This window comes from Bactrocera dorsalis, chromosome 6 (assembly GCF_023373825.1).
Source record: "Bactrocera dorsalis isolate Fly_Bdor chromosome 6, ASM2337382v1, whole genome shotgun sequence".
NCBI lineage: Eukaryota > Metazoa > Arthropoda > Insecta > Diptera > Tephritidae > Bactrocera > Bactrocera dorsalis.
The window spans coordinates 29789858-29814306 of NC_064308.1; the positions used below are offsets into that span (position 1 = coordinate 29789858).

The window sequence follows — 24449 nt, forward strand, 5'->3', positions numbered from 1 at the left end:
TTTTTTGCTCGACGTTGATATTTTCTTTCAACGCCAGAAGCAGCTTCAGGTGGTTCGACCTGAATAGTTTGTAGCATAGATTCTATTTGCCCTTTGCTGCTCACTGCTGATAGACTTTCGGCAGTACTTTGAATTCTTAAATTCCGAATAGAATTCTCCATTGTTTGCATTACATGCTCGTAGTAATTCTACGCAATGTATTCCTCTGCTTCTTGACTCTTCTTAGCCATTATTTTGTTATAATTTGCAGTAAACTCTTTCTGTCGTGTTAGCAAATTCTTCATATTTTCTTCTTTAAAGTTGGTTTTTGTAGATATACAATATATATATTTTTTGCTGTTCTTGTTGTTATAACCACAAGGATGCTTTTAAATTTTTTCTTTTTTAATTTTTACGAAAATTAATTTGTACATATATAGCCTTTGCTATTCCGGCTTACATTTATTTTTATCTGGCTAAGTAATGCTCTTTTTTTTTAAGAGGCTTCTAGTACTTGCACTTGCTCGATTCTTTTTCAAAAAGAGGATCGAAGGACCAAAATGTACAGAAAAACACTTCTTTTTAATCCGTACTGTGAGAGTTCACGTTTGACTCTGAAATTCTTTATTCAAATTTGTTTCGTCAATACATTTCTTAATTCTAATTTCTTCATCAGGTACATATGTATATGTGTGTATGCGTAGTGTACATACACAGATACCAACGCATTGATATTTTACAGCTATTTAGATTAGTGGAGATGTTTAGGAGATGTTTAATTTCATTTCCATGAATTTCAATGATGATTCAGCTGGCAACTTTTCTCAGTACAGTACAGTGTACAGCTGTGCTTTCGTGCGCTTAGAAATTTGTTTAATTTATATAATATTTAAAATTTTGTGGTGAAATTATCTGAATTAAGTCATCCGTTAAGATAAGTGTCACTGTTATATTGTTCTATTAAAGCAATTGAAATTTACTTTAGTTGTGTGTTGGCTAAATTTAATTTATTCCGCCGAGTCATTTTCAATTTGTTTTTGTGCTACATTTTAAATAGTGCAATTGTTAGTGTTAATTTATATTGCTTACTTAAACTTCTTTCTTGTTTTTATTCGTTTCCATCTTTGTCCACAGCTGTTCGTGAGTTTCTTACTTTTCGTATGTTACAATGCTTCTCAAACTGCTCGCTACATTGGTTGTTATCTTTGATAACCAACTATTTTTATTGCATTCATTTGTTATAAATGTTTTTGTCATTGCTCTTTTACTTTCATTATTTAACGTTTTTTTAAATTTTTATTTAATATTGTTTTTTGTTCCTTATAACTTGTAACTTCCCGAACTGCTCTGTGAAAGGCGACACGAAACACTTTGTTTCTTGCTGGCTTTGTGATAGGCTTGCCCATCTTAAATGTGCTGGACTGACAGGTAGGATATTGGATTCTATTCATGACAGTAAGGGCTTGCGCTGGTCTTACTTAAAGTGCAGTCCAACAGAAATTGCATTGTTTAAAGTTTTTAAGCAGGTGCGCAATGGTTTCAAGGACATTGGTCGTGAGCTTGAAACCCTTACTGAAAAATTTAAGCATTATGAAACGCTGTTTCAATCATTTCAATGCCTAAATGTGCGGGAAGAGAATCCAAAACCGTCATCTAAACGTAAACGTCCGTCTGATGAAGATACCACTGTGTCTTTCTTAAAAAGAATGCCCCCACCCACTCTTGACCTCATTAATCTTTCATCCCCTTATCCCCAAGAAGAGAAGGTTCCGTCTGCTCAGGCCACAGAGAAAGCTGTTACTGAACACGGTAAGAGGAAAACTTCTCAAGATTCGCCTCCAAATACCTCCAAGTCAGCCAATAAAAACTTAGTTGTAATACTTCGAGACTTGCTGCGGATACCACAGTCGATGATATAAAAAGTTACATTTCGTCGAAATTAAAAACGGTAGATACAAACATCCGTAAATTTAATTTCAAATACAACAGGGATATTTCGTCGTTTAAGATCGATACGTCTGACAATTTTCAATTGATACTTGATAACTCATTCTTGCCATCTGGGGTTTTTGTGCGCGAATTCGAGCATAAACCTGATAAGCCTCTGTAGTTACGTTATCACTAAAAGGCCAAGAAACCCCGTGAATACAAAAAAATAATTAACAATAATTCGCTGATTATTTATTATCAAAACGTTAGAGGTCTTAATACAAAACTTGCTGATTTGTATTTAAATAGCATTCATTGTAACTTTAAAATCATTGCTTTCACAGAAACTTTAAACTTATTTGAAAAATATGTTCCGAAAAGTGTTGTTACTCAAAAAATTAGTTCTAATTTATGGTATTCGAAAGAATTTTCTACATTTTAATACAGAATGACTAGTGCTTATAAACTTAAAAAAAACTGGTTTAGTTGCTGACTATTCAAAATATTCTAAATTGCGTCGACAATTTGCTGAGCTTAACAAAATATGTAATAATAATTAAATAAATAAGGTAAAAAATAATATTATACGTAATCCAAAATTGTTTTTTGGTTTCGTCAACTCCAAACGCAGGATTTCAAATTTTCCGTCCGTTATGAAATACATATAAGTCTGGTATGTCTAGTAACAATCACACCATTTATAATATGTTCGCTGAATTCTTTAAGTCCAATTACTCTCCAAAATCTCCAAAAATGTTCCGAAGCAGACGTCTTATATCAGTTAAATATGTTAGAGCAATCATACAATTATGGCCCAGATATGATTCCCTCATGCTTTCTTAAGAAATGTGCCAAATATATATACCAACTCCTAACAAAACTATTTAATTCATCTGTTATGCAAGGTTTATTTCCATCCATATGGAAAAAGTCATTTATAATTCCTTTACATAAGAGTGGATTTAGGTCATCTATTGAAAACTATAGAGGAATAGCAAAGTTGTCTGCAATATCTAAACTTTTTGAAGCTATTATAACAGACGACACACCTTCCGAAAATCTCCACTAAATTTTTGCTCTCAGCACGGTTTTCGTAAAGGGAAATCTACAATAACTAATTTGCTTGAATTTGTATTACATGTATCAACGGGATTTAGGGAGAATAAGAATACTGATGTTATTTACACAGATTTTAGTAAAACTTTTGATAAAGTAAAATATTCAATTCTTTTGAATAAACTTGATCTTCTGGGTTTTCAACCAATATTTCTAAAATGGGTTGCTTCTTATCTTAGTAATAGAATACACCAAGTCATATTTTACGATACTTTTTCTGACATACTCAATGTTCCTTCAGGCGTTCCACAAGGTAGCCAACTTGGTCCAATTGTGTCCTTGTTATTTATTGATGGCATATCATCTGTTGTTAAGTCTTCAAACCTTTTATTAAGTATATGCTGACGATTTAAAACCTTTTAAAACGTATACTTCAAACAGCGAAAGATGTCAGTTGCAAACAGACTTAAACAACCTAGTTTCTTGGTGTGATGGAAATGACATGCCATTGAACCTTAAAAAAATGTAAAACGATGTGCTTTTCACGTAGATCTGTAGACCCTACATACAAAAACTTAGGTTGGAGCAAAACTTTAGGTTGGAGCAAATATGCAGTTTTGTTGATCTGGGAGTAACTATGGACCCCAAACTCAATTTTAATCTTCTTAGCTTTGTTAAACGTTGGTCTAAAGAATTTAGAGATCCGCTTACCACAAAAATTCTTTTTACATCTCTGGTGAGGCCTATATTGGAGTATGCTTCTGTGTTTTGAACCCTAGTTACCAAGTCCATTCGGATAAGTTAGAGTCCGTTCAAAAATAATTTTTACTTTTTGCCTTAAATCATTTGCATTGAGATTCCAGTTTAAATCTTCCCCCTTACACTAACCGTTTAAAACTTATAAATTTCCCGACACTCGCTAGTCGTAAGGAGCTGCTTGGTATAATATTTCTTGTAAAACTCACGAATGGGTCAGTCTGTAGCCCATCTCTCTTATCTATTATTAATTTTAACGTTCCCGCTCGCTCTACCAGGCAGTTTAGACCCTTACTTTTAAAAATTTCTAGAACAAATTTTGAGTTAAACGAACCATTCCGCATTCCATTGATGAATTCACGCACAGTTTCGATGGAATTTCCGATGATCACGGATTTTGACTGGCCCACATGTTGATCGTCATTTATGTCCTCGCGACCATTTTGAAAACGTTGAAACCACTCGTGTACTCTGCTACGGGTTAGGCAATCATCGCCATAAACTTGTTTCATCAATTGAAACGTTTTGGTAACAGTTTTACTAATTAAAAAAAGAATATATATAATGTTGGCTGTTTGTTCGGAGCTCACTTTAGCACCGATAACACAATCATACTGATACTTAAAACGCAATAACTTCACTTCCAATGAATGATGAAATGTCATGAAATTCTCACTGGACAATCGATAAAGATAGAAGATTCTAACGCACTAGTCGCCATATTCTTTACTGGCGTATAAATCGCTTACTCAGTTACTTCTTCTTCTTTACTGGCGTAGACACCGCTTACGCGATTATAGCCGAGTCAACAACAGCGCGCCAGTCGTTTCTTCTCTTCGCTACGTGGCGCGCTCAGTTACAGCCGAGTTAAAAACAGCGCGCCAGTCGTTCCGTCTTTTCGCTAGGTGACGTCAAAGAAAGCAGAACTAACGGCGCGGTTGGCCAATTATATTAATATCATCGGGGTACGACAGCAGCTGTAAACTCTTATAGAAGATGGTACATCTCTTTTTAGTTCTGCAGCTCGAATTATTTTCTTTTAAAGAAGGTTGAAGAAATTGCTCAACGTCAGTTTGCACAGCTGTATTAGTTTTGAGGGCATACAAAATTCAGACATCGCTGCATAAAGGCAGCTCATTTTCGGGCTGTCAAAAGCAGATTTGAAATCGACGAAGAGGCGGTGCGTGTCGATTCTCTTTTCACGGCTATTATTAAAGATTTGGCGCATTTCGAATATCTGGTCAGTTGTTGATGTGCCTGGACTAAAGCCACACTGATAAGGTCCAATCAGTTTATTGACGGTGGGTTTCAATCTTTCACTCAATACGCTCGATAGAAACTTACACGCGATGTTGAGGAGGCTTACCCCACGGTAGATGGCGCAGATTGTGGGGTCTCCCTTTTTGTGGTTTGGGCAGACCGCACTTAAATTACAATCGTTGGGCATGCTTTCGTTCGTGGTCGTAACGATGATAGAGGGGCAGTCTCTTTTCTCTCCTTTGCGACACGGCACTCCTCGTCGTATCATCGGTTCGTTTGCATTTTCCAAAAGCCAATGCTGTCGAATGCAGCTGTACAGAAGGAACTTCAAATGCCGTCCCACAGTTGCCTTATAACGAATTTCTGACGAGTGCTCTCAGAGACCAGGAGTGCAAGTCAGTTTGTGCAAGGAGTTTTTCTATGCTGGAATCTAGTACTACAGATAACCATATTTCGGGCCACGGTGAAGTCGAACAGTCTCAACACATTTGGGGATGTTTCCTTGTTAAGGCTGAATTTACTGACTGTTGTCGCCAAGCACGATTTTGACATCGTTCTTCTCTTCCCCCTTCAAGGCGTGGCCGAAAATCAGCGATATGTTGAAGAATTTCATTTTGATGTGTGGATTGTGGTTAAACGTTCATCCACCGGGGTGAATGCCAGGATTTGGCGACGGAGTCTCTCTCCCACCACGAATTCCACACAGAGTTGTGCTCCATTATATGCCAAAAAGGCAAAGTAAAAGCCACTAGGACCTACTCGCCTCAGTCCATGTCGCATCCATTGCATTTCTTGGACGACGGTAATGTCAGCTTTATTTTCACGAGGACGTCAACCAGCTGGGCAGCGGCACCTTCGAAATTAAGGCACTGGACATTCCAGGTGCATGTCCTCAAATCGTAGTCCTTAATTCGTTTGCCATTATCGTCATCCAAGGGGAGGTCTCTCATCCGAGGCTGTTTAAACTTTTTATTCGAGGCGTTTTTTACGCGGCGGGCTGATTTGCGCCCACGCCCCGACGGAAGAGAAGGACGATGTGACCAAAGATGCCTTTTATGAGTTCTTGGAGCGCACTTATGAGAGATGCCCCCGCCACGATGTCAAAATCGTGCTTGGCGACTTCAACGCCAGGGTGGGCAAAGAAGGTGTATTTGGCACTACGGTCGGTAAATTCAGCCTCCACGAGGAAACATCCCCAAATAGGTTGAGGCTGATCGACTTCGCCGGGGCCCAAAATATGGTTATCTGTAGTACTAGATTCCAGCATAAGAAGATGCATCAAGCTACCTGGCTGTCTCCGGATCGAAAAACCACCAACCAGACCGATCATGTTGTGATAGACGGAAGACACGTCTCCAGTGTTTTAGATGTGCGTGCGCTCCGAGGTCCTAACATCGACTCGGACCACTATCTTGTTGCAGCCGAAACTCGCACCCGCCACTGTGCAGCAAAAACGCACGTCACCAAACACAAGGAAGGTTCGACGTCGAGAAGCTGCAATCACAACAGACAGCCGAACGATTTTCTACTCGGCTTGCACTCCTGCTCTCTAAGAGCTCTCGTCAACAACTCGGTATAAGAGAACTGTGGGACGGCATTTCAAACTCCTTACGTACAGCTGCAACCGAAACCATTGGTTTTCGGAAAGTACAAAAGAACAGCTGGTACGACGAGGAGTGCCGTGTCGCAGCGGAGAGAAAACAGGCTGCCTATCTCGCAACGTTACGATCGACCACAACACGTGTGGGATGGGGTAGATACCTTAAGTTGAAGAGGGAAGCGAGACGCATTTGTAGACAGAAAAAGAAAGAGGCCGAAATGCGTGAGTACGAAGAGCTTGATAAGCTGGCCGACAGGGGTAATGCTCGAAAATTCTACGATAAAATGCGGCGGCTTACAGAAGGTTTCAAGACCGGAGCATACTCCTGTAGAACCCCCAAAGGTGATCTAGCCACCGATGCCCAGAGCATACTTAGACTATGGAGGGAACACTTCTCCAGATTGCTGAATGGCAGTGAACGCACAACACCAGGAGAAGGCAAGCCCGATACCCCAATCGATGACGATGGAGCAGACGTTCCATTGCCCGACCATGAATAAGTTCGAATAGCAATTGCCCGCCTGAAAAAAAAACAAAGCGGCAGGGGCCGATGGATTGCCGGCCGAGCTATTCAAACACGGCGGCGAAGAGCTGATAAGGTCCATGCATCAGCCTCTTTGCAAAATATGGTCGAACGAAAGTATGCCCAACGATTGGAATTTAAGTGTGCTATGCCCAATCCATAAAAAAGGAGACCCCACAATCTGCGCCAACTACCGTGGGATTAGCCTCCTCAATACCGCATATAAGGTTCTGTCGAGCGTATTGTGTGAAAGATTAAAGCCCACCGTCAACAAACTAAATGGACCTTATCAGTGTGGCTTTAGACCTGGTAAATCAACAACCGACTAGATATTCACCATGCGCCAAATCTTGGAAAAGACCCGTGAAAGGAGAATCGACACACACCACCTCTTCGTCGATTTCAAAGCTGCTTTCGTCAGCACGAAAGGGAGCTGCCTTTATGCTGCGATGTCTGAATTTGGTATCCCCGCAAAACTAATACGGCTGTGTAAACTGACGTTGAGCAGCACCAGAAGCTCCGTCAGGATCGGGAAGGACCTCTCCGAGCCGTTCGATACCAAACGAGGTTTCAGACAAGGCGATTCCCTATCGTGCGATTTCTTCAATCTGCTGCCGGAGAAAATTATTCGAGCTGCAGAACTTAATCGAGCAGGTACAATATTTTATAAGAGCTGGCGTATGCTGATGATATTGATATCATCGGCCTCAACACCCGCGTCATTAGTTCTGCTTTTTCCAGACTGAACAAGGAAGCAACGCAAATGGGTCTGGCAGTGAACGAGGGCAAGACGAAATATCTCCTGTCATCAAACAAACAGTCGTCGCACTCGCGACTTGGCTCTCGCGTCACTGTTGACAGTCATAACTTTGAAGTTGTAGATAATTTCGTCTATTTAGGAACCAGCATTAACACCACCAACAATGTCAGCCTGGAAATCCAACGCAGGATTACTCTTGCCAACAGGTGCTACTTCGGACTGAGTAGGCAATTGAAAAGTAAAGTCCTCTCTCGACGAACAAAAGCCAAACTCTATAAGTCGCTCATAATTCCCGTCCTGCTATATGGTGCAGAGGCTTGGACGATGACAACAACCGATGAGTCGACGTTGCGAGTTTTCGAGAGAAAAGTTCTGCGAAAGATTTATGGTCCTTTGCGCGTTGGCCACGACGAATATCGCATTCGATGGAATGATGAGCTGTACGAGATATACGATGACATTGACATAGTTCAGCGAATTAAAAGACAACGGCTACGCTGGCTAGGTCATGTTGTCCGGATGGATGAAAACACTCCAGCTCTGAAAGTATTCGACGCAGTACCCGCCGCGGGAAGCAGAGGAAGAGGAAGACCTCCACGCCGGTGGAAGGACCAAGTGGAGAAGGACCTGGCCTCGCTTGGAATATCCAATTGGCGCCACGTAGCGAAGAGAAAAAACGACTGGCGCGCGGTTGTTGACTCGGCTATAATCCCGTAAGCGGTGTCTACGCCAGTAAAGAAGAAGAAGATAGATTGTTTCATTGTCGGCAAATTATCGCGGAACTATTTGTCGATCAATCAAGGTTATGACCTTAACTCGGATCATTCTCCAATCTATGTGACCTATAGTGAAACCCTCATCTTTAAAGAAAAAACAGCTTCCATGTATAATAAACATACAGATTGGGAATACTTTAGAACGATAATGGAATGTTACTAAAGTAAATATGACTCTATATTAAATATAGAGCAGTCGGAATCTGAAATTTTTCAATTTACAACAAGTATGCAACACGCAGCGTGAGATTAAAGAAAATTGCTACAAACTCTCAATATCCTAATGACATGAGAGAAATAATAATGATACTTAAAGAGAAAGCTACGACGTATGTGGCATCAAACTCGTTGCCCAGCTGATAAATCTATTTTAAATAAAGTTTCTAAAGATATTAATTGGAAAATTAAGAGGTTTAAAAATTAAAGTTTCGCAAAATGTCTTCGGTCGGTAAGCAATGGAAGAAATTCCGAATACTCAAATTTTTTCTAGGTATTTGAATTTTTCCCGTAGAAACGAGTCAGCTGATTGCTCTCTCACAACGCAGGGTTGCAGGTCTCGATATACTGGAGTAATTATAAAAATTGCCTTCAATATGTTTGAAATTTTCTTAAACTAACTCAAAATCAGAGTCGAATGCTATTATTTATAAATTTACTATATGAACTATTTTTAATAGTTTCTTTTCAGTTTTGATATTTTATATTATGAAAAAAAAACAATGTTGTCATTGTTCAATACGCATATAATGTTTTCTACACATCTAAGTTTTCAATTACAGGTTTTCATTCACCCAGGGTGAAAAGATTAGTAAAGAAACGCTTATACCGGTAAAAGAAAAAGTGTTAAGCCTATTTTAATTGTTTTCGTAAAATATAATTTAATTAGCTGTAAAAACTAATAGTTTAACTAATAATATGAATGAAAACAATGCAATAGCTGTTTTATAATAGGGTGCCATTTTTTTGTTCTTTCATTTATCATTTGTACAGTGATGCTATATTGTGGCAACATTTTCATTGAAAAAATAACGCTATAAATTAGGTATAGTTTCCCCCTTAGTTGACAGGTTTAGTACTTTGTGAGATGTGAAGAACAAAAAATTTCTTCTGCTTAGTTTTATTACTTTATCACCACGCGCAATGGATCGATTTCTGCATTACGAGTATCAACGTTCTCCTATTGCCAAGCTTGCATGGCCGGACGAACAGACAAACATCCAATTCAACTTTTCTCGTAATCATGAAAATTTGTACATATCTTCTTATATATAAACCAGAGCCGCTCAAAATTTTTCATGCCTATACTCGGAGTATAGGCAAGCAAATGCAGTCGAAGCATGTACGCTATGACGCTAATTCTGCCAGCGTCAAAAATACACTCGAAATACAGGAATTCAGTTTCGAATAAGCATATAGAGAACTTAATGAGAATCAAAACTTACGATCTTGAAGTCGATATGGAAAAAATCATGGAAAGTTAAAAAAAATTAACTTAAAATTATTGTTGTTCTTAATTGCTTTTTTAATCAAAAACCATAATTTTTTATTTTTTTCTAAATTTTTAATAACAAAATAACCAAATAGCACGATTTCACTCAGTGTACTAAGCAAGCGCGAGTTTTAGGTTTGTTCGAGCGGAGGAATAAAAATGCCAATGATGTTATTTCTATGACATTATATTTTATTCTCTGATGTTTCAAGTTATGTTCTGCTTATATAACTACTAAAGTGATTACAATTTTCTTAATCTATTTCTTTGTTTTGTTTATTTTCTTATGAAATACAATATTTGTAAAATGTAATCTTATTTTCTATTGAATGCAAACAAACATGACTGTGGGGTTTACCCGATAATGTTTGGGTTATCATTACAGTCAAACATAAGGACCAAAACATGTTTGTATGCATTTGCATTATGAATACAATATTTGTAAAATGTAATCTTATTTTCTATTGAATGCAAACAAACATGACTGTGGGGTTTACCCGATAATGTTTGGGTTATCATTATAGTCAAACATAAGGACCAAAACATGTTTGTATGCATTTGCATTATGTTCTTTATCTCTACTTGTTATCTTATATTTTTTGTAATGTTTACTTGTTTTTCTTTAATCTTTTATTTTGTCCAATTTATAATATTTTGTTGTGTGGTGTCTGGTTGGGATGATAGTGTACACATAACTCCTCCCTCCCTTAATGGAAAACTCTCCTGAGTTTGAATAGTATTGTTTTTCATTTTTTTAATTTTACAAGATATTAAAATTATTATTATAATCACAATAATACTTAAAATTGATATTCCAATATGAGAGATATTTTTGTGATATTTTAATTCATTAATTTCTTTTAAATTTTCTTCGTTTTTAAATACAAGGTCGTTAATTGTAATTTTGTTAGTGAAATTGTGAGTATCATAGTTTGGATAATAGAATCTCTGATTGTATGAAATTTTAGTATTTGAGAATGTTTGGTATAGGGTCTTAATAGTGCAGTTATTATAATGAATCAATGTAGTGTTTTTCAACTTAATTTTTCTGTTGTCGCAGTTCTGGTTTAGTTCTATGCCATTTGCATTTTTTATTAAAATAGTTTCTTCATCAATTTGTAAAATTTCTGTAATGCTATTTTTGATAAGTTCACAATTTAATAAGTAGATGCAATGTTTAGAAATTTGTAGTTCATTGAGTGTTTTAGCTTCTTCGAATTTATAAGTGACATTTTTGTATTCAAAAACATTTTCGATTTCTGCTGTTATTTCTTTACCTGCTGTGTTTGGTATAGGAATAATAGTTTTTAATTGTACCGATTGAAATTCTTTTGGGATTTTGACTACGAACATTAACAAATTTTCTTTATATTCCAAGGCGCATAATTTTATATATTGAAGTTTGTTGAGGTCTATGTTGTAATTATAAATTTCTTCATTTGTTAAAATGCTTGGGTGAAAAATACCATTTTTTGCTGAAATAATGTTTTCCTGAATCTGGTTTACTGCGTCTTTGAGAATGTTTATCTTTATTGTTTGTTCATGAAGAATCAATATTTTGTCTGTTCTCTCTTGATACACTAAAGAATTATTTCTTTCGTCTTCAATAATTTGTTTTAATTTTGTAAACGTGTTCGAAAAGAAATTATTAATTTTTATTTGGTGGTCGAGAGCTGTAATTGAATTATGTAAATTTTCATCTACTTTCTTAAGGTGATTTTCAATATCTATTCTATCTCCATCATCCATCGTTCCAAATAGAAATTTATGTACAGAACCTATACCGTTAATTAACCCTCTCTTTTTTCTACTAACTTCTTTTCTTGGGATTAATGTTTTGATTTTACCTCTCAAGATTTCAATTTCATTAGATAGGGTGTAGTAATGTAAATGTGAATATGTTTGCGAGATTTTTGTTATATTATTTAGTATGTAAAGAATTTCGCGAGGGTCAATTATGTGAATTACGAGGTCAGATGATGTAACAATCTGTTTAGTGTTGGTGATGATTTCTGCGTATCCATTGTCGGTATGTATTTCATGTACTTCCAGTTTGGCTGCATTGCTAATTATTACAATTGCTATCATCAATGTTATTTTGAAGATGTATTTGACCTAAAAATTTGTTTGGACGTTTAATATTTGTCGGGTGAATATTATCTAATGGTAATTTTCTATACCTTGGTTCGTATTTGTGCCGAACTGCTTTATAATTTTTTACGTAACCTTCTTTTTGAGTGTTATTAGACTCTTCTCTATTTCTATTTAGTTTTCCTATGCATTTTTCTTTAGTCTTCTGAATAGTGTCTTTAATCAAATTCTTATCAGTTTTTCCATTTATAACCTCAAGAGGTGTGGCTTTAATTGTAGAATGATAAGATTTGTTATACCATTCTATGCTTTGAAATACTTTTTCCGCTGTCGAAAGGCTTGGTTTTTCAATTTCTAGGACTCTAATTCTTTCGGATAGAGTATTATGAAATCTTTCGATATCTGAATTCCCAGTATGACTGTTTGGTTTTGTAAAATGAACTTCTATTTCTTCTTTCCTAAAAAAATCTTTTATGTTAATTGAGTTGAATTCATTATCTAATATTAACATTCTGGGTCTACCTTTGATAGAAAAGAATAATCTAAGCTTTTCTATAATAGTTATACTGTTTCTATCTTCTAGCTGAAATGCCATAGCAAATTTCGCAAATTTGTCTATAAAAGTAAGGAAGTAACATTTTTTATTTATGTATATATCCGCGTGAACTATTTCATTTATATCTGATGGTGTTTTCGTTAATTGAAATTTTGGTTTTAAAGGTTTTCTATCATATTTTGCTCTATTGCAAACGTCGCAATTATTTATATATTTTTGAATCAAAACTTTCAAATTTTTCCAGTATATTAGTTTTTTCAATTTTTCATAATTTTCGTTAATACCTGCATGGCCTGTTTCATTTTTATGATATTGAGCAATTTGTTTATAAACTTGTTCTTCATTTTTCATATCTTTAGCATGGAATTCACATCTAAAAAACTTTACATGTCTATTAAATATTTGAATAAGCTTTTGCTGAACTATATTGTACTGATTATCGGTTAAATAAGAAAAAATACCTACTTTTCCACTATTTATGTGCTTACGACAAAGATCTATGAAATTATTATTTTTTATATCTTCTGCGCTAATAAAAATTTTCTTCGTGTTGCCTAGTTCTTCAGATTCCATAATTTTCTTGTTTGTTAAAATGATTTGTGTATTGAAGCGATTTACAATAGTGTGTAAAATTGGAAAATGATCATTTAGTTCCTCCTCTTGAGAGTGGATTGTAGCATTTGTGCTTATGTTGTCTTCTTCCAATGAATGAATCTCGCCTGTGTTACTATCTATTCTACTTAGAAAATCGGCTACGTTATTTTCCTTTCCTTTCACGTAATTTATATTAATATTGTATTCACCTAGTTTAATTAACCATCTTTGCAATCTTGGGTTAATGTCTTTTCCCTTGTTTTTTATTTGGAGCCACTTAAGTGGTTGGTGATCGGTTAAGAGATCGAATGCTCTGCCATAAATGTATGGTCTATAATATGTCACTGCCCAGACAATAGCTAGTAGTTCTTTTTCTGTAGTGGAATAACTTCTTTCGTGTTTGTTAAGTGTTCGACTAGCATAGCTTATAGGATGACTGTCCTGGGTTAATACTGCGCCAATTGCAAAGTCACTTGCATCAGTTGAAATGCCAAATTTTTTGTTAAAGTCTGGATATTTCAATATTGGTGGGCTTACTAATAGATTTTTAAGTTTTTCAAAGGATGATATGTACTGAGGATCGCGAGTGTTTATTTTAATATCCTTTTTTAAATATTTTGTTAAACCATGTGCTACTTTAGCGTAATCTTTTACAAATTTTCTATAATAACCTGTTATACCTAGGAATGATTTAATTTGCTTTGATGTAGTAGGCAACTTTAGTTTTTGTATGTTTTCGATTTTGCTTAAATTTGGTTGTATCCCTTCTGTTGTTAAAGTGTGACCTAGAAATTCAGTTGTTTTCGCGAAAAATTTGCATTTATCTACCTGAATCTTTAAATTATGTTTTCTTAATGCTGAAAATATTTTGGTGATATTTTGGGTATGTTCTTCAATACTTGAACTAAAAATTAAGATGTCGTCTAAATAAACTACACATATCTTGTTGATATATTCCCTAAGAACTGAATTCATTAAACGTTGGAAAGTTGCTGGTGCATTCTTTAGTCCGAAAGGCATTCTTATAAATTCAAAGTGTCCTTGGGGTGTAGAGAAAGCTGTTTTTGGTCTATCTTCTTCTTTTATTAATACTTGATGAAAGCCTTTTGCAAGATCTAATGTTGTAAAATACTGAGCTCTTCCAAGTTTGCTGAGTATTGTTTCTATATGGGGTATTGGAAATTTGTCATCTATAGTGACTTCGTTTAGCTTCCTGTAGTCAATAACTATTCTCCATTTTTTCTTCATTGAATTGTCTTGCTTTTTCGGTACAATCCAAAGAGGCGAGTTGTACGGGGAATTACTTTCTTTAATTATACCTTGGCGCAACATCTCGTTCATCTGTCTAATAATTTCTTCTTCATGAATTTGGGGATATCTATAAATTTTATTATAAGTTGGTCTACTTGTTTTTGTAACTATTTCATGCTGAATTTCATGAGTATGAGAAAGGTTTTTACCTTCTTGGAAAAATAAATCGCTATTTGCTTTTAGAATGTATTCTAATTTTTGCTTTTCTTCTTCATTCATGTCACTATTTGATAAAATATCTAGCAAATTCTCTTTACATTCTGTAAGTATATTAATATCTTCGTAATTGTAAGGGCATGAGTTTATAAATTTAATTTTATTGCCGTTTATTTCTACATACTCCTTTTCTAAGTTAATTATTGCTTTAATAGGTTTTAAAATATTTTGTCCTATTATTGCATCAAAGTTTTTATTTTTTATGTTGGTTAGTTTCCAATGTATATAACTTTTTTCATTGAATTCGTTTGGGGTTGGGGTGACTAACTCTTTATTTAGGGAAAAATTTTCCTTAATGGTGCTAAAGTGTATTGGTTTATCAAGCTCAATGCATTCATAATCTTTTAACACATTATATTTCAATAATGATGTTGTAGACCCTGTGTCAATAAGACATTTAATTTTGGAATTTTTTATGGTCACTTCTATTATCGGTAACGATTGTTTTGGGCTGGCAACCGAAAATTTGCTTGTTCTTGAACGTGATCTATTTCCATCGGTTCGGGGGGGTTTTGTCTCCTTTGGACTGAATTATATCTTCTAGATTGTTGTGAATTATTTTGCCTACTTTGTCCAAAGCTAAATTGTTGATAATTGTCATTTTGGTTAGAATTGTTACGAAATTCTCTCGGCTGATTTTGTCCAAATTGAAAATTATTGGAATTTTGCATATACTGGTTATTATTGAAATTGCCAAAATTGTGAGACAAAGAATTTCTATTTGAAAAATTTCTATAATTATTTCTTTTATAATTGTTTTGTCTTTTATCAAATTGTATTAGCAAACCTGTCTCTTGAAGAACGCTAAAAGCCTCTCTAATGGTGCTTATATTTCTACTAATCACTACACTGCTTAAGTTGGGGTGTATCCCATTTAAAAATGTTTTTAGAATTAAACTTTCGTTGTTAATTGGGGAAAATTCTATAGGCTTTATCCTATCGAATTCATGTTTTAAATTTAGTTTATCTAAAATATCTTTTAAATTTTGGAAATATTGACTTACGTTATAGTTTCGTAGTACAATCGCCTGATTGTAAAGGGTGTGGTACGACTCCTTTACTCCAAAATTCTTTATGAGTTCTTCTCTCATTTGCTGCCATGTTGGTGTAGGTCCCAAAGGCCGGATGACACTTGCTGCTTCTCCTTTAATTTTTGTTTTGACGTGTCGCTGCGTTACAAATTCCAACATTGATGGGTTGGGGTTGAATAAAGGAAGGATCATGTCAACTTCCCTGATGAATGATGATAAATCTCTGCCGTCAAAGTCCATGATTCTTGAAGCTTCCTTCAAAATTTGCGATCCTGTCATCTGAAGTGGTTGCTGCTCGCCTGGATTCATTGCTGATGTATCCTCTTTTATTACAACTGAACTTGTTGTTGTTGCTTTGTATGGTGCACTTCGCTCTTTCTGCGTCTTCTGTGTGTGGGGCATTAATCTTTAATCCCACTCTTCCTGGTAATGTTGATGGGCGGAATGAAGCTATTCTTCGCCTTCACAAATTGTAGTCCTCGGAGTCGCTCTCCGACGTTCCAGATAACTTGTGTAGAAACTTAAATTTCTTAAACTTGGCTATCTGTGCCGACCGACTTATATATTTGTATATATAAGAGATCTTTTTAAAATGGGAGCTAATCTTAAGATTTGCTTCCCGTTGCTAAAGCTTACGAAACTTAAAAACTTCAGTTTTTAGTATCGCTCAACTTTGCAGTTTGTTTTTACCGACTGCGCCAGTTTTAGGTTTGTTCGAGCGGAGGAATAAAAATGCCAATGATGTTATTTCTGTGACATTATATTTTATTCTCTGATTACAATTTTCTTAATCTATTTCTTTGTTTTGTTTATTTTCTTATGAAATACAATATTTGTAAAATGTAATCTTATTTTCTATTGAATGCAAACAAACATGACTGTGGGGTTTACCCGATAATGTTTGGGTTATCATTACAGTCAAACATAAGGACCAAAACATGTTTGTATGCATTTGCATTATGAATACAATATTTGTAAAATGTAATCTTATTTTCTATTGAATGCAAACAAACATGACTGTGGGGTTTACCCGATAATGTTTGGGTTATCATTATAGTCAAACATAAGGACCAAAACATGTTTGTATGCATTTGCATTATGTTCTTTATCTCTACTTGTTATCTTATATTTTTTGTAATGTTTACTTGTTTTTCTTTAATCTTTTATTTTGTCCAATTTATAATATTTTGTTGTGTGGTGTCTGGTTGGGATGATAGTGTACACATAACTCCTCCCTCCCTTAATGGAAAACTCTCCTGAGTTTGAATAGTATTGTTTTTCATTTTTTTAATTTTACAAGATATTAAAATTATTATTATAATCACAATAATACTTAAAATTGATATTCCAATATGAGAGATATTTTTGTGATATTTTAATTCATTAATTTCTTTTAAATTTTCTTCGTTTTTAAATACAAGGTCGTTAATTGTAATTTTGTTAGTGAAATTGTGAGTATCATAGTTTGGATAATAGAATCTCTGATTGTATGAAATTTTAGTATTTGAGAATGTTTGGTATAGGGTCTTAATAGTGCAGTTATTATAATGAATCAATGTAGTGTTTTTCAACTTAATTTTTCTGTTGTCGCAGTTCTGGTTTAGTTCTATGCCATTTGCATTTTTTATTAAAATAGTTTCTTCATCAATTTGTAAAATTTCTGTAATGCTATTTTTGATAAGTTCACAATTTAATAAGTAGATGCAATGTTTAGAAATTTGTAGTTCATTGAGTGTTTTAGCTTCTTCGAATTTATAAGTGACATTTTTGTATTCAAAAACATTTTCGATTTCTGCTGTTATTTCTTTACCTGCTGTGTTTGGTATAGGAATAATAGTTTTTAATTGTACCGATTGAAATTCTTTTGGGATTTTGACTACGAACATTAACAAATTTTCTTTATATTCCAAGGCGCATAATTTTATATATTGAAGTTTGTTGAGGTCTATGTTGTAATTATAAATTTCTTCATTTGTTAAAATGCTTGGGTGAAAAATACCATTTTTTGCTGAAATAATGTTTTCCTGAATCTGGTTTACTGCGTCTTTGAGAATGTTTATCTTTATTGTTTGTTCATGAAGAATCAATATTTTGTCTGTTCTCTCTTGATACACTAAAGAATTATTTCTTTCGTCTTCAATAATTTGTTTTAATTTTGTAAACGTGTTCGAAAAGAAATTATTAATTTTTATTTGGTGGTCGAGAGCTGTAATTGAATTATGTAAATTTTCATCTACTTTCTTAAGGTGATTTTCAATATCTATTCTATCTCCATCATCCATCGTTCCAAATAGAAATTTATGTACAGAACCTATACCGTTAATTAACCCTCTCTTTTTTCTACTAACTTCTTTTCTTGGGATTAATGTTTTGATTTTACCTCTCAAGATTTCAATTTCATTAGATAGGGTGTAGTAATGTAAATGTGAATATGTTTGCGAGATTTTTGTTATATTATTTAGTATGTAAAGAATTTCGCGAGGGTCAATTATGTGAATTACGAGGTCAGATGATGTAACAATCTGTTTAGTGTTGGTGATGATTTCTGCGTATCCATTGTCGGTATGTATTTCATGTACTTCCAGTTTGGCTGCATTGCTAATTATTACAATTGCTATCATCAATGTTATTTTGAAGATGTATTTGACCTAAAAATTTGTTTGGACGTTTAATATTTGTCGGGTGAATATTATCTAATGGTAATTTTCTATACCTTGGTTCGTATTTGTGCCGAACTGCTTTATAATTTTTTACGTAACCTTCTTTTTGAGTGTTATTAGACTCTTCTCTATTTCTATTTAGTTTTCCTATGCATTTTTCTTTAGTCTTCTGAATAGTGTCTTTAATCAAATTCTTATCAGTTTTTCCATTTATAACCTCAAGAGGTGTGGCTTTAATTGTAGAATGATAAGATTTGTTATACCATTCTATGCTTTGAAATACTTTTTCCGCTGTCGAAAGGCTTGGTTTTTCAATTTCTAGGACTCTAATTCTTTCGGATAGAGTATTATGAAATCTTTCGATATCTGAATTCCCAGTATGACTGTTTGGTTTTGTAAAATGAACTTCTATTTCTTCTTTCCTAAAAAAATCTTTTATGTTAATTGAGTTGAATTCATTATCTAATATTAACATTCTGGGTCTACCTTTGATAGAAAAGAATAATCTAAGCTTTTCTATAATAGTTATACTGTTTCTATCTTCTAGCTGAAATGCCATAGCAAATTTCGCAAATTTGTCTATAAAAGTAAGGAAGTAACATTTTTTATTTATGTATATATCCGCGTGAACTATTTCATTTATATCTGATGGTGTTTTCGTTAATTGAAATTTTGGTTTTAAAGGTTTTCTATCATATTTTGCTCTATTGCAAACGTCGCAATTATTTATATATTTTTGAATCAAAACTTTCAAATTTTTCCAGTATATTAGTTTTTTCAATTTTTCATAATTTTCGTTAATACCTGCATGGCCTGTTTCATTTTTATGATATTGAGCAATTTGTTTATAAACTTGTTCTTCATTTTTCATATCTTTAGCATGGAATTCACATCTAAAAAACTTTACATGTCTATTAAATATTTGAATAAGCTTTTGCTGAACTATATTGTACTGATTATCGCTTAAATAAGAAAAAATACCTACTTTTCCACTATTTATGTGCTTACGACAAAGATCTATGAAATTATTATTTTTTATATCTTCTGCGCTAATAAAAATTTTCTTCGTGTTGCCTAGTTCTTCAGATTCCATAATTTTCTTGTTTGTTAAAATGATTTGTGTATTGAAGCGATTTACAATAGTGTGTAAAATTGGAAAATGATCATTTAGTTCCTCCTCTTGAGAGTGGATTGTAGCATTTGTGCTTATGTTGTCTTCTTCCAATGAATGAATCTCGCCTGTGTTACTATCTATTCTACTTAGAAAATCGGCTACGTTATTTTCCTTTCCTTTCACGTAATTTATATTAATATTGTATTCACCTAGTTTAATTAACCATCTTTGCAATCTTGGGTTAATGTCTTTTCCCTTGTTTTTTATTTGGAGCCACTTAAGTGGTTGGTGATCGGTTAAGAGATCGAATGCTCTGCCATAAATGTATGGTCTATAATATGTCACTGCCCAGACAATAGCTAGTAGTTCTTTTTCTGTAGTGGAATAACTTCTTTCGTGTTTGTTAAGTGTTCGACTAGCATAGCTTATAGGATGACTGTCCTGGGTTAATACTGCGCCAATTGCAAAGTCACTTGCATCAGTTGAAATGCCAATTTTTTTGTTAAAGTCTGGATATTTCAATATTGGTGGGCTTACTAATAGATTTTTAAGTTTTTCAAAGGATGATATGTACTGAGGATCGCGAGTGTTTATTTTAATATCCTTTTTTAAATATTTTGTTAAACCATGTGCTACTTTAGCGTAATCTCTTACAAATTTTCTATAATAACCTGTTATACCTAGGAATGATTTAATTTGCTTTGATGTAGTAGGCAACTTTAGTTTTTGTATGTTTTCGATTTTGCTTAAATTTGGTTGTATCCCTTCTGTTGTTAAAGTGTGACCTAGAAATTCAGTTGTTTTCGCGAAAAATTTGCATTTATCTACCTGAATCTTTAAATTATGTTTTCTTAATGCTGAAAATATTTTGGTGATATTTTGGGTATGTTCTTCAATACTTGAACTAAAAATTAAGATGTCGTCTAAATAAACTACACATATCTTGTTGATATATTCCCTAAGAACTGAATTCATTAAACGTTGGAAAGTTGCTGGTGCATTCTTTAGTCCGAAAGGCATTCTTATAAATTCAAAGTGTCCTTGGGGTGTAGAGAAAGCTGTTTTTGGTCTATCTTCTTCTTTTATTAATACTTGATGAAAGCCTTTTGCAAGATCTAATGTTGTAAAATACTGAGCTCTTCCAAGTTTGCTGAGTATTGTTTCTATATGGGGTATTGGAAATTTGTCATCTATAGTGACTTCGTTTAGCTTCCTGTAGTCAATAACTATTCTCCATTTTTTCTTCATTGAATTGTCTTGCTTTTTCGGTACAATCCAAAGAGGCGAGTTGTACGGGGAATTACTTTCTTTAATTATACCTTGGCGCAACATCTCGTTCATCTGTCTAATAATTTCTTCTTCATGAATTTGGGGATATCTATAAATTTTATTATAAGTTGGTCTACTTGTTTTTGTAACTATTTCATGCTGAATTTCATGAGTATGAGAAAGGTTTTTACCTTCTTGGAAAAATAAATCGCTATTTGCTTTTAGAATGTATTCTAATTTTTGCTTTTCTTCTTCATTCATGTCACTATTTGATAAAATATCTAGCAAATTCTCTTTACATTCTGTAAGTATATTAATATCTTCGTAATTGTAAGGGCATGAGTTTATAAATTTAATTTTATTGCCGTTTATTTCTACATACTCCTTTTCTAAGTTAATTATTGCTTTAATAGGTTTTAAAATATTTTGTCCTATTATTGCATCAAAGTTTTTATTTTTTATGTTGGTTAGTTTCCAATGTATATAACTTTTTTCATTGAATTCGTTTGGGGTTGGGGTGACTAACTCTTTATTTAGGGAAAAATTTTCCTTAATGGTGCTAAAGTGTATTGGTTTATCAAGCTCAATGCATTCATAATCTTTTAACACATTATATTTCAATAATGATGTTGTAGACCCTGTGTCAATAAGACATTTAATTTTGGAATTTTTTATGGTCACTTCTATTATCGGTAACGATTGTTTTGGGCTGGCAACCGAAAATTTGCTTGTTCTTGAACGTGATCTATTTCCATCGGTTCGGGGGGGTTTTGTCTCCTTTGGACTGAATTATATCTTCTAGATTGTTGTGAATTATTTTGCCTACTTTGTCCAAAGCTAAATTGTTGATAATTGTCATTTTGGTTAGAATTGTTACGAAATTCTCTCGGCTGATTTTGTCCAAATTGAAAATTATTGGAATTTTGCATATACTGGTTATTATTGAAATTGCCAAAATTGTGAGACAAAGAATTTCTATTTGAAAAATTTCTATAATTATTTCTTTTATAATTGTTTTGTCTTTTATCAAATTGTATTAGCAAACCTGTCTCTTGAAGAACGCTAAAAGCCTCTCTAATGGTGCTTATATTTCTACTAATCACTACACTGCTTAAGTTGGGGTGTATCCCATTTAAAAATGTTTTTAGAATTAAACTTTCGTTGTTAATTGGGGAAAATTCTATAGGCTTTATCCTATCGAATTCATGTTTTAAATTTAGTTTATCTAAAATATCTTTTAAATTTTGGAAATATTGACTTACGTTATAGTTTCGTAGTACAATCGCCTGATTGTAAAGGGTGTGGTACGACTCCTTTACTCCAAAATTCTTTATGAGTTCTTCTCTCATTTGCTGCCATGTTGGTGTAGGTCCCAAAGGCCGGATGACACTTGCTGCTTCTCCTTTAATTTTTGTTTTGACGTGTCGCTGCGTTACAAATTCCAACATTGATGGGTTGGGGTTGAATAAAGGAAGGATCATGTCAACTTCCCTGATGAATGATGATAAATCTCTGCCGTCAAAGTCCATGATTCTTGAAGCTTCCTTCAAAATTTGCGATCCTGTCATCTGAAGTGGTTGCTGCTCGCCTGGATTCATTGCTGATGTATCCTCTTTTATTACAATTGAACTTGTTGTTGTTGCTTTGTATGGTGCACTTCGCTCTTTCTGCGTCTTCTGTGTGTGGGGCATTAATCTTTAATCCCACTCTTCCTGGTAATGTTGATGGGCGGAATGAAGCTATTCTTCGCCTTCACAAATTGTAGTCCTCGGAGTCGCTCTCCGACGTTCCAGATAACTTGTGTAGAAACTTAAATTTCTTAAACTTGGCTATCTGTGCCGACCGACTTATATATTTGTATATATAAGAGATCTTTTTAAAATGGGAGCTAATCTTAAGATTTGCTTCCCGTTGCTAAAGCTTACGAAACTTAAAAACTTCAGTTTTTAGTATCGCTCAACTTTGCAGTTTGTTTTTACCGACTGCGCCAGTTTTAGGTTTGTTCGAGCGGAGGAATAAAAATGCCAATGATGTTATTTCTATGACATTATATTTTATTCTCTGATGTTTCAAGTTATGTTCTGCTTATATACCTACTAAAGTGATTACAATTTTCTTAATCTATTTCTTTGTTTTGTTTATTTTCTTATGAAATACAATATTTGTAAAATGTAATCTTATTTTCTATTGAATGCAAACAAACATGACTGTGGGGTTTACCCGATAATGTTTGGGTTATCATTACAGTCAAACATAAGGACCAAAACATGTTTGTATGCATTTGCATTATGAATACAATATTTGTAAAATGTAATCTTATTTTCTATTGAATGCAAACAAACATGACTGTGGGGTTTACCCGATAATGTTTGGGTTATCATTATAGTCAAACATAAGGACCAAAACATGTTTGTATGCATTTGCATTATGTTCTTTATCTCTACTTGTTATCTTATATTTTTTGTAATGTTTACTTGTTTTTCTTTAATCTTTTATTTTGTCCAATTTATAATATTTTGTTGTGTGGTGTCTGGTTGGGATGATAGTGTACACATAACTCGCGCGCACACAATCATACGCTAGCAGATATCAAATATTTATGTGATTGTATGCGTTGGTAAATAAATTGCGCATTATTTTGAGCGGCTCTGATATAAACATGAAATGCTTATTCGTTATGTAACACGGAAAAATTATGAATGCTGAATAAAACATTTCCATACAGTTCAGGGCCGTTATAAACTATAATTACTATAAACAGTCGGTAAGTCGGGTGCTGATTTACATTACGCCTCACATATCACATTAGAATCGATTCGAGATTGTATTTTGATCATAATCGTTTAAATTTGTGAAGTTGTGAAAGTGTATTTATTTGTTGTGATAAGTAACACTTGCATAATATGATTAATTAAAACTTAGCCACAGCAAGGCGCGGGCGGGGTCTTCTAGTGTACTTACATATATAACGGGTGATTTTTTTGAGGTTAGGATTTTCATGCATTAGTATTTGACAGATCACGTGGGATTTCAGACATGGTGTCAAAGAGAAAGATGCTCAGTATGCTTTGACATTTCATCATGAATAGACTTACTAACGAGCAACGCTTGCAAATCATTGAATTTTATTACCAAAATCAGTGTTCGGTTCGAAATGTGTTTCGCGCTTTACGTCCGACAAATTTTGTTCAGCGATGAGGCTCATTTCTGGTTGAATGGCTACGTAAATAAGCAAAATTGCCGCATTTGGGGTGAAGAGCAACCAGAAGCCGTTCAAGAACTGCCCATGCATCCCGAAAAATGCACTGTTTGGTGTGGTTTGTACGCTGGTGGAATCATTGGACCGTATTTTTTCAAAGATGCTGTTGGACGCAACGTTACGGTGAATGGCGATCGCTATCGTTCGATGCTAACAAACTTTTTGTTGCCAAAAATGGAAGAACTGAACTTGGTTGACATGTGGTTTCAACAAGATGGCG

The 24449-nt window shown here is 34.1% G+C and overlaps 3 protein-coding genes across 4 annotated transcripts in view; all 3 read right to left on the reverse strand.

The window, feature by feature from the left end:
• Positions 1-8901: 8901 nt before the first annotated feature.
• Positions 8902-16429, reverse strand: LOC125779725 (uncharacterized). The gene is made up of 3 exons (XM_049460999.1): positions 15901-16429; positions 12097-12243; positions 8902-8919 (listed from the first exon to the last, which is right to left on the reverse strand). Exons 1-3 carry the CDS (start codon positions 16327-16329, stop codon positions 8902-8904), a joined length of 594 nt encoding a protein of 197 aa, XP_049316956.1. The 5' UTR covers positions 16330-16429.
• The window catches only part of LOC125779382 (uncharacterized), a 554603-nt gene continuing 540731 nt past the window's right edge, over positions 10578-24449 (reverse strand). The window contains exon 2 of one of the 2 annotated variants that reach the window (XM_049460720.1): positions 10578-10826. The gene's annotated coding sequence lies outside the window, so the exon portion shown is untranslated. Of the gene's footprint in view, positions 10827-16909; positions 17159-24449 lie in introns of those variants that run through there. The other variant, XM_049460719.1, reaches the window with a different exon arrangement.
• On the reverse strand, positions 17726-22761 carry LOC125779726 (uncharacterized). The gene is made up of 3 exons (XM_049461000.1): positions 22233-22761; positions 18429-18575; positions 17726-17737 (listed from the first exon to the last, which is right to left on the reverse strand). Exons 1-3 carry the CDS (start codon positions 22659-22661, stop codon positions 17726-17728), a joined length of 588 nt encoding a protein of 195 aa, XP_049316957.1. The 5' UTR covers positions 22662-22761.

Coding starts and splice junctions, on each gene's coding strand:
- LOC125779726 (XM_049461000.1), bottom strand. CDS start 22,661: ATGCCCCACACACAGAAGACGCAGAAAGAGCGAAGTGCACCATACAAA. Junction 18,576..22,232: donor TTGTACTACGAAACTATAAC/GTAAGTCAATAT, acceptor ACAAATTTTTAG/GTCAAATACATCTTCAAAAT.
- LOC125779725 (XM_049460999.1), bottom strand. CDS start 16,329: ATGCCCCACACACAGAAGACGCAGAAAGAGCGAAGTGCACCATACAAA. Junction 12,244..15,900: donor TTGTACTACGAAACTATAAC/GTAAGTCAATAT, acceptor ACAAATTTTTAG/GTCAAATACATCTTCAAAAT.